This window comes from Chiloscyllium plagiosum, unplaced genomic scaffold (assembly GCF_037043375.1).
Source record: "Chiloscyllium plagiosum isolate Xiang-an unplaced genomic scaffold, Cpla_swu_hap1 HiC_scaffold_6, whole genome shotgun sequence".
Classification (NCBI taxonomy): domain Eukaryota; kingdom Metazoa; phylum Chordata; class Chondrichthyes; order Orectolobiformes; family Hemiscylliidae; genus Chiloscyllium; species Chiloscyllium plagiosum.
This window is the reverse complement of record NW_028270144.1, coordinates 129,455,233-129,472,534: the sequence shown is the minus strand read 5'-3', so window position 1 is coordinate 129,472,534 and position 17,302 is coordinate 129,455,233. Positions and strand designations below refer to the sequence as shown.

At 53.7% G+C, this 17,302-nt stretch overlaps 1 protein-coding gene across 2 annotated transcripts in view; it reads left to right on the top strand.

Moving 5' to 3' along the window:
- pold3 (polymerase (DNA-directed), delta 3, accessory subunit) overlaps positions 1 to 17,302 on the top strand; it is a 51,217-nt gene that overhangs the window by 2,008 nt on the left and 31,907 nt on the right. For both annotated transcript variants that reach the window (XM_043692548.2, XM_043692547.2), the window contains exons 2-5: positions 6,987 to 7,042; positions 8,553 to 8,655; positions 14,515 to 14,554; positions 16,691 to 16,823. In XM_043692548.2, the coding sequence (XP_043548483.2) occupies positions 6,987 to 7,042; positions 8,553 to 8,655; positions 14,515 to 14,554; positions 16,691 to 16,823 (332 nt within the window). The remainder of the gene's footprint in view (positions 1 to 6,986; positions 7,043 to 8,552; positions 8,656 to 14,514; positions 14,555 to 16,690; positions 16,824 to 17,302) is intronic.

Below are 17,302 nucleotides of genomic sequence, written 5' to 3'. Positions count from 1 at the left end.
CACCCGGGGGGGGAGAGAGAGTGAGGGGTACACCACCCGGGGGGGGGAGAGAGAGTGAGGGGTACACCACCCGTGGGGGGGGGGGGGGGGGGGGGGGGAGAGAGAGTGAGGGGTACACCACCCGGGGGGGGGGGGGGGGGGAGAGAGAGTGAGGGGTACACCACCCGGGGGGAGTGAGGGGTACACCACCCGGGGGGGGGGGGAGAGAGTGAGGGGTACACCACCCGGGGGGGGGGGGGGGGGAGAGAGAGTGAGGGGTACACCACCCGGGGGGGGGGGGGAGTGAGGGGTACACCACCCGGGGGGGGGGGGGGGGGGAAGAGTGAGGGGTACACCACCCGGGGGGGGGGGGGGGGGGGGGAAGAGTGAGGGGTACACCACCCGGGGGGGGGGGGAGAGAGTGAGGGGTACACCACCCGGGGGGGGGGAGAGAGAGTGAGGGGTACACCACCCGGGGGGGAGAGTGAGGGGTACACCACCCGGGGGGGGGGGGGGGGGAGAGAGTGAGGGGTACACCACCCGGGGGGGGGGGGGGGGGGAGTGAGGGGAGTGAGGGGTACACCACCCGGGGGGGGGGGGGGAGAGAGTGAGGGGTACACCACCCGGGGGGGGGGGGGAGAGAGAGTGAGGGGTACACCACCCGGGGGGGGGGGGGAGGGGAGAGAGTGAGGGGTACACCACCCGGGGGGGGGGGGGAGAGTGAGGGGTACACCACCCGGGGGGGGGGGGGGGGGAAGAGTGAGGGGTACACCACCCGGGGGGGGGGGGAGGGGAGAGAGTGAGGGGTACACCACCCGGGGGGGGGGGGGGAGTGAGGGGTACACCACCCGGGGGGGGGGGGGGGGGGAAGAGTGAGGGGTACACCACCCGGGGGGGGGGAGGGAGAGAGTGAGGGGTACACCACCCGGGGGGGGGGGGAGGGGAGAGAGTGAGGGGTACACCACCCGGGGGGGGGGGGAGGGGAGAGAGTAAGGGGTACACCACCCGGGGGGGGGGGGGAGGGAGAGAGTGAGGGGTACACCACCCGGGGGGGGGGGGGGAGGGGAGAGAGTGAGGGGTACACCACCCGGGGGGGGGGGAGAGAGAGTGAGGGGTACACCACCCGGGGGGAGGGGAGAGAGTGAGGGGTACACCACCCGGGGGGGGGGGAGAGAGAGTGAGGGGTACACCACCCGGGGGGGGGGAGAGAGAGTGAGGGGTACACCACCCGGGGGGGGGGGAGAGAGAGTGAGGGGTACACCACCCGGGGGGAGGGGAGAGAGAGTGAGGGTACACCACCCGGGGGGAGGGAGAGAGTGAGGGGTACACCACCCGGGGGGGGGGGGGGGGGGGGAGGAGAGAGTGAGGGGTACACCACCCGGGGGAGAGAGTGAGGGGTACACCACCCGGGGGAGAGAGTGAGGGGTACACCACCCGGGGGGGGAGAGAGTGAGGGGTACACCACCCGGGGGGGGGGGGGGGGGGAGAGAGAGAGTGAGGGGTACACCACCCGGGGGGGGGAGAGAGAGTGAGGGGTGCACCACCCGGGGGGGGGGGGGGGGGGGGGGAGAGAGAGTGAGGGGTACACCACCCGGGGGGGGAGAGTGAGGGGTACACCACCCGGGGGGGGAGAGTGAGGGGTACACCACCCGGGGGGGGGGGGGGGGGGGGAGAGAGAGTGAGGGGTACACCACCCGGGGGGGGGGTGGGGGGGGGGCTGAGAGTGAGGGGTACACCACCCGGGGGGGGGGTGGGGGGGGAGAGAGTGAGGGGTACACCACCCGGGGGGGGGAGAGAGAGTGAGGGGTACACCACCCGGGGGGGGAGAGAGAGTGAGGGGTACACCACCCGTGGGGGGGGGGGGGGGGGGGGGGAGAGAGAGTGAGGGGTACACCACCCGGGGGGGGGGGGGGGGGGGGAGAGAGAGTGAGGGGTACACCACCCGGGGGGAGTGAGGGGTACACCACCCGGGGGGGGGGGGAGAGAGTGAGGGGTACACCACCCGGGGGGGGGGGGGGGGGAGAGAGAGTGAGGGGTACACCACCCGGGGGGGGGGGGAGTGAGGGGTACACCACCCGGGGGGGGGGGGGGGGGGAAGAGTGAGGGGTACACCACCCGGGGGGGGGGGGGGGGGGAAGAGTGAGGGGTACACCACCCGGGGGGGGGGGGAGAGAGTGAGGGGTACACCACCCGGGGGGGGGGAGAGAGAGTGAGGGGTACACCACCCGGGGGGGGAGAGTGAGGGGTACACCACCCGGGGGGGGGGGGGGGGGGGGAGAGAGTGAGGGGTACACCACCCGGGGGGGGGGGGGGGGGGGGGAGTGAGGGGAGTGAGGGGTACACCACCCGGGGGGGGGGGGGAGAGAGTGAGGGGTACACCACCCGGGGGGGGGGGCGAGAGAGAGTGAGGGGTACACCACCCGGGGGGGGGGGGGGGGGGGAGAGAGTGAGGGGTACACCACCCGGGGGGGGGGGGGAGTGAGGGGTACACCACCCGGGGGGGGGGGGGGGGAAGAGTGAGGGGTACACCACCCGGGGGGGGGGGGGAGGGGAGAGAGTGAGGGGTACACCACCCGGGGGGGGGGGGGAGTGAGGGGTACACCACCCGGGGGGGGGGGGGGGGGGGGGAAGAGTGAGGGGTACACCACCCGGGGGGGGGGGGGAGGGGAGAGAGTGAGGGGTACACCACCCGGGGGGGGGGGAGGGGAGAGAGTGAGGGGTACACCACCCGGGGGGGGGGGGAGGGGAGAGAGTAAGGGGTACACCACCCGGGGGGGGGGGGGAGGGGAGAGAGTGAGGGGTACACCACCCGGGGGGGGGGGGGGGGAGGGGAGAGAGTGAGGGGTACACCACCCGGGGGGGGGGGGGAGGGGAGAGAGTGAGGGGTACACCACCCGGGGGGGGGGGGAGAGAGAGTGAGGGGTACACCACCCGGGGGGGAGGGGAGAGAGTGAGGGGTACACCACCCGGGGGGGGGGGAGAGAGAGTGAGGGGTACACCACCCGGGGGGGGGGGGAGAGAGAGTGAGGGGTACACCACCCGGGGGGGGGGGGAGAGAGAGTGAGGGGTACACCACCCGGGGGGGAGGGAGAGAGAGTGAGGGGTACACCACCCGGGGGGGAGGGGGAGAGAGTGAGGGGTACACCACCCGGGGGGGGGGGGGGGGGGGAGGAGAGAGTGAGGGGTACACCACCCGGGGGAGAGAGTGAGGGGTACACCACCCGGGGGGGAGAGAGTGAGGGGTACACCACCCGGGGGGGGAGAGAGTGAGGGGTACACCACCCGGGGGGGGGGGGGGGGGGGGGGGGGGAGAGAGTGAGGGGTACACCACCCGGGGGGGGGAGAGAGAGAGTGAGGGGTACACCACCCGGGGGGGGGGAGAGAGAGTGAGGGGTACACCACCCGGGGGGGGGGGGGGGGGGGGGAAGAGAGAGTGAGGGTTACACCACCCGGGGGGGAGAGTGAGGGGTACACCACCCGGGGGGGGGAGAGTGAGGGGTACACCACCCGGGGGGGGGGGGGGGGGGGAGAGAGAGTGAGGGGTACACCACCCGGGGGGGGGGGGGGGGGAGAGAGAGTGAGGGGTACACCACCCGGGGGGGGGGGGGGAGAGAGTGAGGGGGTACACCACCCGGGGGGGGGGGGGGGAGAGAGAGTGAGGGGTACACCACCCGGGGGGGGGGGGGGGGGGAGAGAGAGTGAGGGGTACACCACCCGGGGGGGGGGGGAGTGAGGGGTACACCACCCGGGGGGGGGGGGGGGGGGGGGAAGAGTGAGGGGTACACCACCCGGGGGGGGGGGGGGGAGAGAGTGAGGGGTACACCACCCGGGGGGGGGGGAGAGAGAGTGAGGGGTACACCACCCGGGGGGGGAGAGTGAGGGGTACACCACCCGGGGGGGGGGGGGGGGGGGGGAGAGAGAGTGAGGGGTACACCACCCGGGGGGGGGGGGGGAGTGAGGGGTACACCACCCGGGGGGGGGGGGAGTGAGGGGTACACCACCCGGGGGGGGGGGGGGGGGAAGAGTGAGGGGTACACCACCCGGGGGGGGGGGAGAGAGTGAGGGGTACACCACCCGGGGGGGGGGGAGAGAGTGAGGGGTACACCACCCGGGGGGGGGGGGGGGGGGGGGGGGAGAGAGAGTGAGGGGTACACCACCCGGGGGGGGGGGGGGGGGGGAGAGAGAGTGAGGGGTACACCACCCGGGGGGGGGGGGGGAGTGAGGGGTACACCACCCGGGGGGGGGGGGGGGGGGAAGAGTGAGGGGTACACCACCCGGGGGGGGGGGGGAGAGAGTGAGGGGTACACCACCCGGGGGGGGGGGGGGGGGGGGAGAGTGAGGGGTACACCACCCGGGGGGGGAGAGTGAGGGGTACACCACCCGGGGGGGGGGGGGGGGGAGAGAGAGTGAGGGGTACACCACCCGGGGGGGGGGGGGGAGAGAGAGTGAGGGTACACCACCCGGGGGGGGGGGGGGGGGGGGGAGAGAGAGTGAGGGGTACACCACCCGGGGGGGGGGGGAGAGAGTGAGGGGTACACCACCCGGGGGGGGGGGAGAGAGAGTGAGGGGTACACCACCCGGGGGGGGGGGGGGGAGTGAGGGGTACACCACCCGGGGGGGGGGGGGGGGGAAGAGTGAGGGGTACACCACCCGGGGGGGGGGGAGAGAGTGAGGGGTACACCACCCGGGGGGGGGGGGGGGGGGGGAGGAGGGGTCGGGAAGAGTGAGGGGTACACCACCCGGGGGGGGGAAGAGTGAGGGGTACACACCCGGGGGGGGGGGGAGAGAGTGAGGGTACACCACCCGGGGGGGGGGGGGGGGGGGGGGGAGGAGAGAGTGAGGGGTACACCACCCGGGGGGAGAGAGTGAGGGGTACACCACCCGGGGGGGGGGAGAGAGAGAGTGAGGGGTACACCACCCGGGGGGGGGAGGAGAGTGAGGGGTACACCACCCGGGGGGGGGGGGGGGGGGGGAGTGAGGGGTACACCACCCGGGGGGGGAGAGAGTGAGGGGTACACCACCCGGGGGGGGGGTCGGGGGGGGAGAGAGTGAGGGGTACACCACCGGGGGGGGGGGGGGAGAGAGAGAGAGTGAGGGGTACACCACCCGGGGGGGGGGAGAGAGTGAGGGGTACACCACCCGGGGGGGGGGGGGGGGGAGGAGTGAGGGTACACCACCCGGGGGGGGGGGGGGAGAGAGTGAGGGGTACACCACCCGGGGGGGGGGGGGGGGGAGAGAGTGAGGGGTACACCACCCGGGGGGGGGGGGGAGAGTGAGGGGTACACCACCCGGGGGGGGGGGAAGAGTGAGGGGTACACCACCCGGGGGGGGGGAGGAGAGTGAGGGGTACACCACCCGGGGGGGGAGTGAGGGGTGCACCACCCGGGGGGGGGGGGAGAGAGTGAGGGGCACAGCACCCGGGGGGGGGGGGGGGGGGGGGGGGAGTGAGGGGTACACCACCCGGGGGGGGGGGGAGTGAGGGGGTGCACCACCCGGGGGGAGTGAGGGGTACACCACCCGGGGGGGGGGGGAGTGAGGGGTACACCACCCGGGGGGGGGGGGGAGGAGAGAGTGAGGGGTACACCACCCGGGGGGGGGGGGGAGAGTGAGGGGTACACCACCCGGGGGGGGGGGAGAGAGTGAGGGGTACACCACCCGGGGGGGGGGGGGGGGGGGGGGGGGGGAGTGAGGGGTACACCACCCGGGGGGGGGGGGGAGTGAGGGGTACACCACCCGGGGGGGGGAGTGAGGGGTACACCACCCGGGGGGTTGGGGGGGTGAGAGAGTGAGGGGTACACCACCCGGGGGGGGGGGAGTGAGAGAGTGAGGGGTACACCACCCGGGGGGGGGGGGGAGAGAGAGTGAGGGGTACACCACCCGGGGGGTTGGCTGGGTGAGAGAGTGAGGGGTACACCACCCGGGGGGTTGGGGGGTGAGAGAGTGAGGGGTACACCACCCGGGGGGTTGGGGGGGTGAGAGGAGTGAGGGGTACACCACCCGGGGGGTTGGGGGGGTGAGAGAGTGAGGGGTTCACCACCCGGGGGGTTGGGGGGGTGAGGGGTTCACCACCCGGGGGGTTGGGGGGGAGGGGTTCACCACCCTGGGGGGTTGGGGGGGGGGAGGGGAGGGGAGGGGAGGGGGTGAGGGGTTCACCACCCGGGGGGTTGGGGAGGGGGTGAGGGGTACACCACCCGGGGGGTAAAGGCAGTGAGGGGTACACCACCCGGGGGGTGGGGGGGTGGTACAGAGTGTGTGGAGGGGTACACCACCCGGGGGGGGGGGGGGGGGTGGTACAGAGTGTGTGGAGGGGTACACCACCCGGGGGGGGGGGGGGTGGTACAGAGTGTGTGGAGGGGTACACCACTAGTGGGGAGAGAGTCTGAGTGGTACGGGGAATGCAGTAGGAGAAGAGTGCCGGGGAATATACACCCAGGATGGGGGCAAGCAGGTAGTGTGTGGAGTTATGTACACCGGGTGGGAGGTGTTAGGTTATATACCCAGTGGTGAGAATGTGGGAGTATGCACCCCAGGGAGAAAGTTTGCAGCACATACACCTGGGAAGGAGCGGTGAGAGTGCAGAGGAACATGCACCTTGGATTGGCGGTGCGGAACGTAGGGAAATGTACACTTTAAAGAGTGGTAATAATGATGATGTGGATATATACAGAGGAACCTTGATTATCTGGCACTCAATTATCCGAATTTTGGATTATCTGGCAAGATCGTGATGCTTCACTAAACTATGTTATCCGGAATTCGATTAACCAATCGAAATACTCCCTGCAGGTGTCCTTCAGATCATTGAGGTTCGCCTGTATTAGGGACACAAAGGATGGGGTGAAGGGTATGTACACATAGGAGCATGGGAAATACACTCAGTTGAGGGGTAGGAAAGAGAGGGAAGATACTTTTAACTGGTGGGTGGAATATGGATATATGCCTCATTTGAAGTATAATTTCTTGTCTTGCTGCTGTACCTGCTTTTCTAGTTAGATTTTGTTCTTCAGGTCACGTACAAGATGCTGAGCCAGTTCCTGGGCATTCATGTTAACCAGGCAAAACAGTAAGTTCAGTGACTTGAGACATCTTGCCTCACACCTCACCATCAAATCATTTGGCTACAGAACTGCTTCTCTTAGTGGGATCTCCTGGTGAGGGGATCCTATGTCACTCATATTTGGTGAGGAGCGGAGGAAATGGACCAAATGAGAAGGGACTGTGGGTTATACCAATCATGTGGGTATGCTTCATTGGAATATTGTAATGTAGCATCTTCATTGTTGTAAAACATGTTGCAATAGGTCTTGGTAGCCTCAGGTGGGAGTGGATCAGATATTGGGTCGGCCTCAGTTCTTCCTTGAATTGTAATGGTTTGCATGTTGTGGACATAAGTATCAGGGTTTGGAGAATGGATGTCACAATTGTAAAGTTTCTTGCTATATATTCTAGAATTTGAATATCATTTGTATGAAAGAACTTGCATTGTATTGTATAATACAAACGTGGAATATAAGAGTAGGAGTAGATTATTTGGGCCATTCAGTATGATCATCACTGACCATCTCCTTCAGTACCCTGTTCCTGGTTTCTTCCCGTTCCCTTTGATCCCTTTCGCCCTGAGAAGGATATCTATTTCCTTCTTGAAAACATTTTACATTTTGGTCTCAACTACCTTGTGTGTCAGAGAATTCCACAGGCTGACCAATCTCTGGTTGCAGAAATTTCTCCTCATCTCAGTCCGAGTATCCTTAGATTGTGAACCTCCTGGTTCTGGACACCCTCATCATTGGGAACATACTTCCTGCTTCTTCTCAACTCCAGTAACTATAATCCTAATACAGGTAGATCCAGTCTGTCTTGATGCTATCAAACCTGCTGAGTTTCTCCAGCATTTTCTGTTTTTATTCCTCACAATATTCCTATTTACCAGGTCTTTGTTCATCTAGTATCTTTCATGACTGAGCACCAAATTTTGTTTGATTAGATTCAAAATTTGTGAAATGCTCTGGAACACTTTTCTATGTTAAAATCAACCTCAAATGCCCTTGTAGGTTCTGGAGCTGATATGTTTTGAGTTTCGTAGAATCACAGACTCCCTATAGTGTGGAAGCAGGCCATTTGGCCCATCAAGGTTAGACCAATCCTCTAAAGAACATCCCACCCTATCCCTGTAATTCTGCATTTCCCATGGCGAGTCTAAGTAACGTGCACATTTTTGAACTGTGGGAGGAAACCGGAGCACACCCATGGAGACACGGGGAGAATGTGCAAACTGCGTGTAGACAGTTGACCGAGGATGCAATTGAACCTGGGTCCCTGCTGCTGTGAAGTAGCATTGCTAACCACTATTCCACCATATTGCCCAAAGTTTAATGCCATTTTAGTCATTGCTATATCCTGGCTGCCTCATGGCAGTTGCCTGTTGTCAACTTGAGCAGTCAGTTTTCTGAGAGATTCTTGAAAATGTGAGGTTTGTTCAGCAGGTTGAGACCCATTTTATGTACCAGATTATGTTTGTCACAAGGGGTTTTGCACCTTTAACTGTGTAATTCTGCCTTCTGTTTACTTCCAAGAATGCTGTATTACTACGTGGAGCGAAAGCGGAAAGAAAATTCTGGAGCCCAACTCCATGTGACATATCTCGTGTCTGGGAAAGCAGTTGAAAATGGAATGTTGGTATGTTTATCTAGAACCATCAGTGACATCAGAAAACTCTCAGATTAGGAATTGTCAGGACCACTTCTTCACATTCTCACACTTTTCAATTATGGAATGTCCAAGAACCAATAGCCCACCAAGCAATCAAATCAGATTCTCTTCCATCGATCCTTCAATACCCCTCCAGTCTAATCCCACACTTCTGCTCACTCCATGTATCCTTTAATAAGATTGTAAGAATTAGAAGCAAATGGTACAACACTGGGTAAATCCTCCTGCTTAATTTAAACCAGCAACACAGAAAGATTTATCCTGTGCAGTAATCTGAGAAATTTCTTTTGCCGACTCTGATTAAGGTACCTGCCAGTAACCACCAGTAACCACACGTTAAGTCCAGCTTGGTGATGTAACTGGCTCGTCAGACTTTCTCAATACAGTCCTCCAATCTAGGAATTGGATGGGAGTCTGACTTTGCAACAGCATTGACCTTCGATAATAACATGCAGAATCGTTGAGTTCGTCCGGTTTGGGAACTAAGACGATCGGCGAACTCCACTCATTCTGGCTTGGTTCGATGATATCCTCGTTGAGCATGGCTTCCGCCTCCATTTGGACCTGTCTGGCTTTGAAAGGATTAAGCCAGTAGGGGTGTTGTTTTATCAGAGCTATATTCCCTAAGTCTACTTCATGTACAACAGCATTAGTCCTCTCCATCTGATTATTACATATGCCCTTATATTGCAGTAACAAATCTTTCAACTGCATTCTGTGCTTCTGAGACAGATGGCTTACTAACCTATTCCACTCCTAAAGGACGAGTTCATTTTTTAATCTATTTTGAGGCACGTCAAAATCCATATCATTGGGATTTGATTCCTCACTCTGCGAGGCAGTAACTAACACATGTTTCTCCAGTTATTTCTGTCTAGTATAATACATGACAAACCCAATACCTTTTTTTCTATCTGGCATCTTTACTAGTTCACCTGACTCAACTTTTTCTCAATTTGATAGGGACCACTAAACCTGGCTTTGAAGGGATCTCCTTTCACTGGTAGCAGTACTAACAGGTCATCCCTTCAGGAAAATGTCCAAGTCTCAGAGTTTTTATCTGCCACCTGCATTATTCTGTACTGTGCCCTCTTTAGGTGCTGTTTCGCTAACTCAGCTATTCTATTTAGTCTCTCCTTCACCTCTCATACATAATCTAAGTGTGAGATCTCCGACTTTGGTCCTGTCAATTTTTCTTTAATTAATTTCAAAGGACCTTCACTTGATGCCCAAATATTAAGTCAAAGAGAGTGAACTGAGTAGATTCATTTGGGGCATTACTAATGGCAAACAATATGAATGGTATACTTTTATCTCAATCATTTGGGTAATCCTGACAGTATGGTCTGCAAGGTCTGATGCCAGCTTTCTACAGCTCCCTGGGATTCGGGATGATACACATTGGATTTAAGAAGAATACAGCGCAGTACAGGCCCTTGGGCCCTCGATGTTGCGCCGATCCAAGCCCACCTAAACTACACTAACCCACTATCCTCCATATACCTATCCAATGCCCTCTTAAATGCCCATAAAGAGGGAGAGTCCACCACTGTTACTGGCAGGGCATTCCAAGAACTAACGACTCGCTGAGTGAAGAACCTACCCCTAACATCAGTCCTATATCTACCCCCCCTTAATTTAAAGCTATGCCCCCTTGTAATACCCGACTCAATACGCGGGAAAAGGTTCATACTGTCGACCCTATCTAACCCCCTAATCATCTTGTACACCTCAATCAAGTCACCCCTAAACCTTCTATTTAAAGTGCTGTATACCTGACCTACCCATAACCTCAAACAGCCTAGCAGTAAAATTTGACCCTTGGTCTGACTGAACCTATCTGGGTAGCCCAGATCATGTGAAGAAAGCTACTAACTCCCCAACTACACTTTTTGCCTTGATACTCCGTAAATCTGGCAGACACATCCATTATGGTAAAGAAGTACTGGTTCCTATTTTTAGTTCTCGGCAGGGGACCGACACAATCAATTATAACCCGCACGAAAGGTTCTTCAAATGCGGGAATTGGCAATAAAGGGGCTGGTTTTAATACTGCCTGTGGCTTACCTACCATTTGGCATGTATGACACGTATGGCAAAAGTTAACCACATCCTTGTGCATTTCAGGCCAATGAAAATGTTTTTGTACTTTAGCCTGAGTCTTTTGTATCCTTAGGTGATCTCCTATAGGTAATTCATGTGCTACTGGTAACACAACCTGGTGCACTTCAGCCCATTTCTCCTCTGCACTAACCTATCTTAGGGTTCTATCTTTCAGATAATAATCCTCCAAAATATTCTCTGCCTCCTTTACAGAGTACACATTCATATCTTTTATGGTCTTGTCTTGCTGTTGCAAGTCCCTTAGCCTTTCAGGGCTAAACACTTCTGTCTGACCCTCTGCCTGTTCAGGTTTTTCCTGCACCATTATATCAAACAGAGTATCTGCGAACCTCAGATCATTCATCTTTCTCTTTACTTTTCACTTCATGCTGTGACTAATGATAGTGGGATCTGGTTATCACACAGTCTTGGAAAATACCAGGATATTTCTGTTTTAATTCCTCAGTTTCTTGGTCTTCCTTGGGCTTCTCCACAACAAGGTGTCACTCCCACTTTGGATCCTGCCAAATCATTCCCAAGAACAAACTGAGTTGACACTGTCAGTCACTCCCAATGTAACTTTCCCAGTCTTGAGATGGCACTCCAACCTAATCTTACACAGGGGAACACTAAATTTCTCTACATCTATCCCACAAATCACCACACTCTCAGGTAACAGATCAGAAAGAGTGCATTATTCACTCATCCCTTACTATCAGCAACTGGTTAAATCCTGTATGTCTCAAAATTATATTGTTTTTCTCCCCCTGTTCCTTCTAAGTAAACTTTACCTACAGAGGCAAATTCTTTGTAGAGATCAGGTACTAACTCCATATCCAGCTCCTGCCTAGGCTGTGCACTCTCCTGCAGCTCCTCGGCTCTTCTTGGAGTCTCCTTTACTACCGTCACTAATGCCACTGGTTTAGCTTCTTTTACCACACCTTTTCCCACAGTGCCTTTCTTTACTGTGACTTTACATGTCCCACTTTACCGTAGTGGAAACGCCTGAGGCCTTTCACCTCCTCTCCACCTTCTTGGGCTTTTTTAATCCTGTGGTAAATTCTTGCCAATGCTCTGTACTCTTGGTTTCGTAGTGTAGGATCTCTTCTCCCAACTTCCAACCCTCAGGATGAAATTCTGGCCAGAAACTTGTCTTTTTCACCAGCATGTATTCATCTGCTAATTCTGTTGCCTTCCTCACTTCCTGAACTTTCTGTTCCTCCACATGAATTCTTATCATCTCGAAGTGCATTTGTAAACTCCTCCAGCTAATAATCTCTTGTAGAGCTTCAGAGGTCCTGTCCATTTTTAAAGCATGCACCCATCTATCAAAATGACTGTTTAATTTGATCGAAATCAACTCCTTCCTTCCTTTCTCCCTCCCAACTCCATCTTCCTCAATTTTAATTTTTCTTCCTCTCCTGCATTTGTCAGTTTCTCTGATACACCTAAGTATTTGAGTCATTCCTTTACAATTTCAGCTTTACTTCTAACTTCTTTGGTAATTCTAAAAGTATGGACTTTTTGTTTCCTTCTAAACTTTCTTAGCGAATTTGACAATCATCAAATCCCACAACCTCTTTAGCAATTTAAAGAGCCATTTCTCCCCCTTGTAATCAACCACAAGTAACTGAAAGTAAACAAATTGCTTCACCTACATTATATTTAAAGATCTAGGACACTAACCTCCAAGTGTTTAAATCTGCTGGGATTTTCCGTAACCCCAAATCTATTCAAATCTGTCTAAATCGGTTCAAATTACAAATCCAAGACCCAAACTATTCAAATCTTGGGCAAAAGCCCCCTAAACCATTCAAATCCCAGCAACGAGCCCCCAAATTGTTATGACAGAAAATCCTTCTGCTTAAGCACTACCGCAGTTAGATGGTAGTGTGGGGGGGGGGGGGGGTTTAAAAAATAAATAAATAAATCCTCCTGCTTAATTTAAACCAGTAACACAAAGATTTATCCCATGCAGTAATCTGTGAAATTTTGAGATGCCAAGAACTACTTAAAGTAAAAATTGTCAGTTATTTCTTAAAGTAGAGCAGAGAATAATTAACTAACAACTATTTACATCTCCTTTCTCTAACCTATCTTATACTTTCCCTTTTATAATACTAGTCCGATTAAAACGCCCGATTAAGATTTACCAAAAATTCAAATTTCAAAACCAGCCAGCAGTCAAATCATCTTTTTATATCTTCCTCTGTAGATTTCGAAAAGTGTCAATGTTTTTCCTCCGTGCAAACTCCTTCCTCTAGATAGATACCTCTCGGAGAGCTTTGACTTGCAGCCTACATCTGTTGGTCTTTTGGCAGTTTTCTCCCAATTGTTTAATTTTTCCCAGTCTTATACCCCCAAAACATCGGATTGTGTCATTGGCTTTTAATATTGCCAGTATACTAAATTCAAACTTGATTGGAGTTTGGTATTTTTTGGGGGGGGTAGAACTTAAACTGATTGGCCCAGTTTAAATTTGTTTTTGTCTCCAAGCAACCAGCTACCCTAGCTGCTGACTACATGTTAATTGTATCTTATTCAGAACTCTTGGTGCTGTCAGATAGTTCTGCTTGCTTTTAACTCTCTTAAAGGTGCAGTGCACCCACATCTTCATAACACAAGCATAGAGTATTCCATCCATTAATACAGTTCCATCATTCAATAAGAAAGTGATTGATCGGATTATGAACTTAACATAATTTTCCTGCCTATCTCCCCTTCACATTATCACCCACTGCCACCATCACCAGGCTCCCTTAGCCTTGACACCACTTGTCAATCTGAAAGCTGTCTAACTCCACCTTGAATATAGCCAATGACCCTGCTTTCTATGTTTTCTGGGGTAGAGAACTTCCAAGATAGATGAGCTTTTGAGAGAAGAAATTCTTTCATAAATCCATCTTAAATAGGAGGTTTCTGATTTTGAAATAAAAATCTAAAGTATTGTGGATGCTGGAAAATTGAAATTAAACAAAGTGCTGAAGAACCTCTTCAGGTCTATCAGCGCACTATTTCTCGCTCAACAGATGCTAATACTCCAAATTCTAGTACTTTCTTCCCTCAATTTGAATTTCTGCTTGCTTGTTCTAGATTCTCTTAAAAGGGGAAATATCCTCTCCGTTTTCACTCTGTCAGGCACCCAAAGGATTTTGTACATTTGAATAGGGTCACCTCTCATTCTTAATTCCAATGAATACGGGCTCAATCTTTCCTTAGAAGACAATCCTTTCATCTTAGGAAAGAGCCCTCATTTCAAACAAATTGTACAGTTCCTTTTATGGTAATCTATAGCTTTATCAGCCTAATTAATGTACTTATTCTTTAAAATATGATCCGATGCTAACTGAGGGAATATATGTATCTCTTATGTGCTGCTCAGGACATATAGCAAGAGGGTCTCAGGTTCCAGCCTTGGTCTGCACTGAATTAGCTGACCTCAGGCAGGACATATTTAATTGCTACACTTGAGGTCAGTGTTGCTCACTGGGGAGAGATCTGCTCCCTGATCTCCATTGCAACAGCATCCTCCAGCATAAGCAGGCAAGCACTGGTGAAGAATGCAACTGGCATCACATCATCACAAAGGCTTTCTTAAGGAGAATTAGTTGTTTTGGGGGTAGGATTGCAGAGAAACAGTCTGGTGGTTGTGGTGCTCTTCTTGGTTAGAGGGTGTTAACTAGCTAGTTGACCACTCACTAACTCAGTACTTTTTTATTCCAGTGTCACAAGGTAGCAGTGGTGAGAGAAGATCAGCTGGAAGGTAAGAGTAGCCATCTACACTTCACCCACTTATTCATGTCTGTCATTTGAATTTTTGGCCAATCATTTCATGAAGTCAACAGCATCTATCTTTTGTGAACCTGTGACCCTGAGTGCAGAGCTCAGATTGCTTATGTTGGGGTGAGGTACCTCAGTTTCTGTGGGAGAGAATAGAGAAACTAAATTGGAGATTTCGCCCTATGCTTTATTGGCCAGTTTGAAAGGGAGAAATAGATGTTCTGGTTCGGAGTCGCACAAACTATCCAAGTACAGCATATAATCAAGAAGGTTAATGAAATACTATCCTTCATTATGACAGGAATTGAGTATAAAAGTGAGGACATTATGCTTTAGTTATAGAGGACATCAAGCATACTGCAACAGCATACTGCGTGCTGTTTTGACCTCCTTATTGAAGGAAGGATACAATGCATTGGGGGTGGCTCAGAGGAGTTTACTAGATTGATGAACTGCAGTGGTCAGTTGTCTGAGGCTATCTTGGACAGAGGGGTGACTTGATTGAAGTGTATAAGATTCTGATGGTCTTGACAAGATGCAAGTGGAAAGTATGTTTCCCGTTGTGGGTCAGTTCAGAACCAGGGAATATTTTTAAAATTAAAAGTCGTCGTTTCAGCATAGAACTGGGGGTGAAATTTCTTAAGGGTTGTGAAACTTTGGAACTCGAACTCAGAAGGCATTGGAAGAGTAACTAGAGTCACAGATGTACAGAATGGGAACAGACCCTTCGGTCCAACCCGTCCATGCCGACCAGATATCCCAACCCAATCTAGTCCCACCTGCCAGCACCTGGCCATACCCCTCCAAACCCTTCTATTCATATACCCATCCAAAAGCCTTTTAAATGTTGCAATTGTACCAGCCTCCACCACTTCCTCCAGCAGTTCATTCCATACACTTACCACCCTCTGAGAAAAAGTTGCCCTCAGGTCCCTTTTATATCTTTCCCCTCTCACCCTAAACCTATACCCTCTAGTTCTGGACTCTCCCACCCCAGGGAAAAGACCTTGTCTAATTTATCCTATTGAATATTTTTCAGACAACTCTTTAGGAGTAGATGGAAATGTGGAATTCTAAACAGATCAGTCATGATCTTGTTGAATTAACGCAGTTTTGAAGAGCCACATGGTCCACTTCTGCTTATGTTTTATGTATTTATATAACCTACATTGGCTTCCAATTAGGCAACACCTCAATGTTTAGAACTCATGAATTGTTTTTAAAGTCCTCCCTATCTCTGTAATGTCTTCCAGACTCTCGGCCCTTAGATCTCTGTACTCCAATTCTGGCCTCTTGCAAATGCCTGATTTTTGACTGCTCCACCACTGCTGACTGTCTTCAGCTGCCAAGGTCCTAAGCTACCTAAGCATTACCTCTTGGCTTTTTTATGTCTTTGTTTTCCTTTTAATATGCATTCATATGTAATTGCCTCCCTGTTAGAGGTGGAGGGAGGAGAGAATTGGATAGATAATGAGGAAACAGGTATTTAAGAGATTCACTAGATGGATAAAAAACTGTTGGACTTGCCTGTCTGGAAATCCAGACTTGCTCTTCTAGTTTACAGGAGACTATATAATTTCCAAAAATGTTTAGTTTTTGTTTGGTTAGGCTCAAGGACCTGAATGGCCTACTCCTGATTCTTTGAATCTCAGAGCAGAAGATGGGGTTCAAAGAGAAGCAAAATACTGGTATGGCAAGATGTTTAAAACAAAATAAAGGATACAGAGGTCAGGCTGTGAAAGCGTGGAATTCAAAATTCAGTCCTAGAGGTTGTAAGGTGCCCAAGTTGAAAATGAAGTGTTCCTCTAGTTTGCGATCTAAGGCTCAATTCTTATCTCTCGAAAACAGTTGGCTTAGGAAGGGCTAATAGAGGTGGGAGCCTAAATCAATCCAGGTTCTCACTTCTAATCATGATCCAGTAACTTGCTGGAAAAATTGCAGATGTTTATCAGGGATGTGAATAGGCTTAGTTTTACTGTGGTTGAATATTGTGTTACCGCCTAACGTTGCTCAGAATTATGAGGTGTCGGGACTGTGAAAGGGACATGTTAATGGAAATAAATTCTTACATGCCAGATACACATGGTTTTACATTCCCCGAATGTTCATGTGTTCACAGCAGTGAAACTGAAGATGCTGGGGATTGCCAGTGTCCATGTTTACAGCATTCAGAAAGCAATGTTGAAGGATAGCAGCCCCCTCTTCAACACTGATTATGAAGCAATCAAGGAAAACCTTCAGAACAGCAATAAGTAAGTAACAGTGTTGTCCTGTTTCCCTGTCCCCATATCAGTTGAAGCAAACACTCTTAATCTTTATTCTTAATCTTTATTCCGAGCCCTGGAGAGAGAGAGAGAGGATTGCCTTGTGCACAGAGACGTGAGTTCTCGATCTTCTCTCAAGCAGCAGATTCTTAAACAATTATATAGTCACGTACAGGGACCAGCATCCAAATAAGGTAACATCTATAATGCACACCCAATCAATATAATCGGCAAGCATCAACAGTAAAGATTAAGCCATCTGGCATTATACAATGGATGTTCTTAACATTGATAACTGTCAATAGATGCTTTTTACCTCGTTAACCCACTATCCTTGCTTCCAGGACCTTATTGTTTACTGCAAGTTCTTATCTGGCAAAGTCATGTGATCTGAGCCTTTGTCATGCAACCCAAAACTTAATTCCTTCCCCACCTGCTCATACCTGATACACTTTCTGATTCCCTCC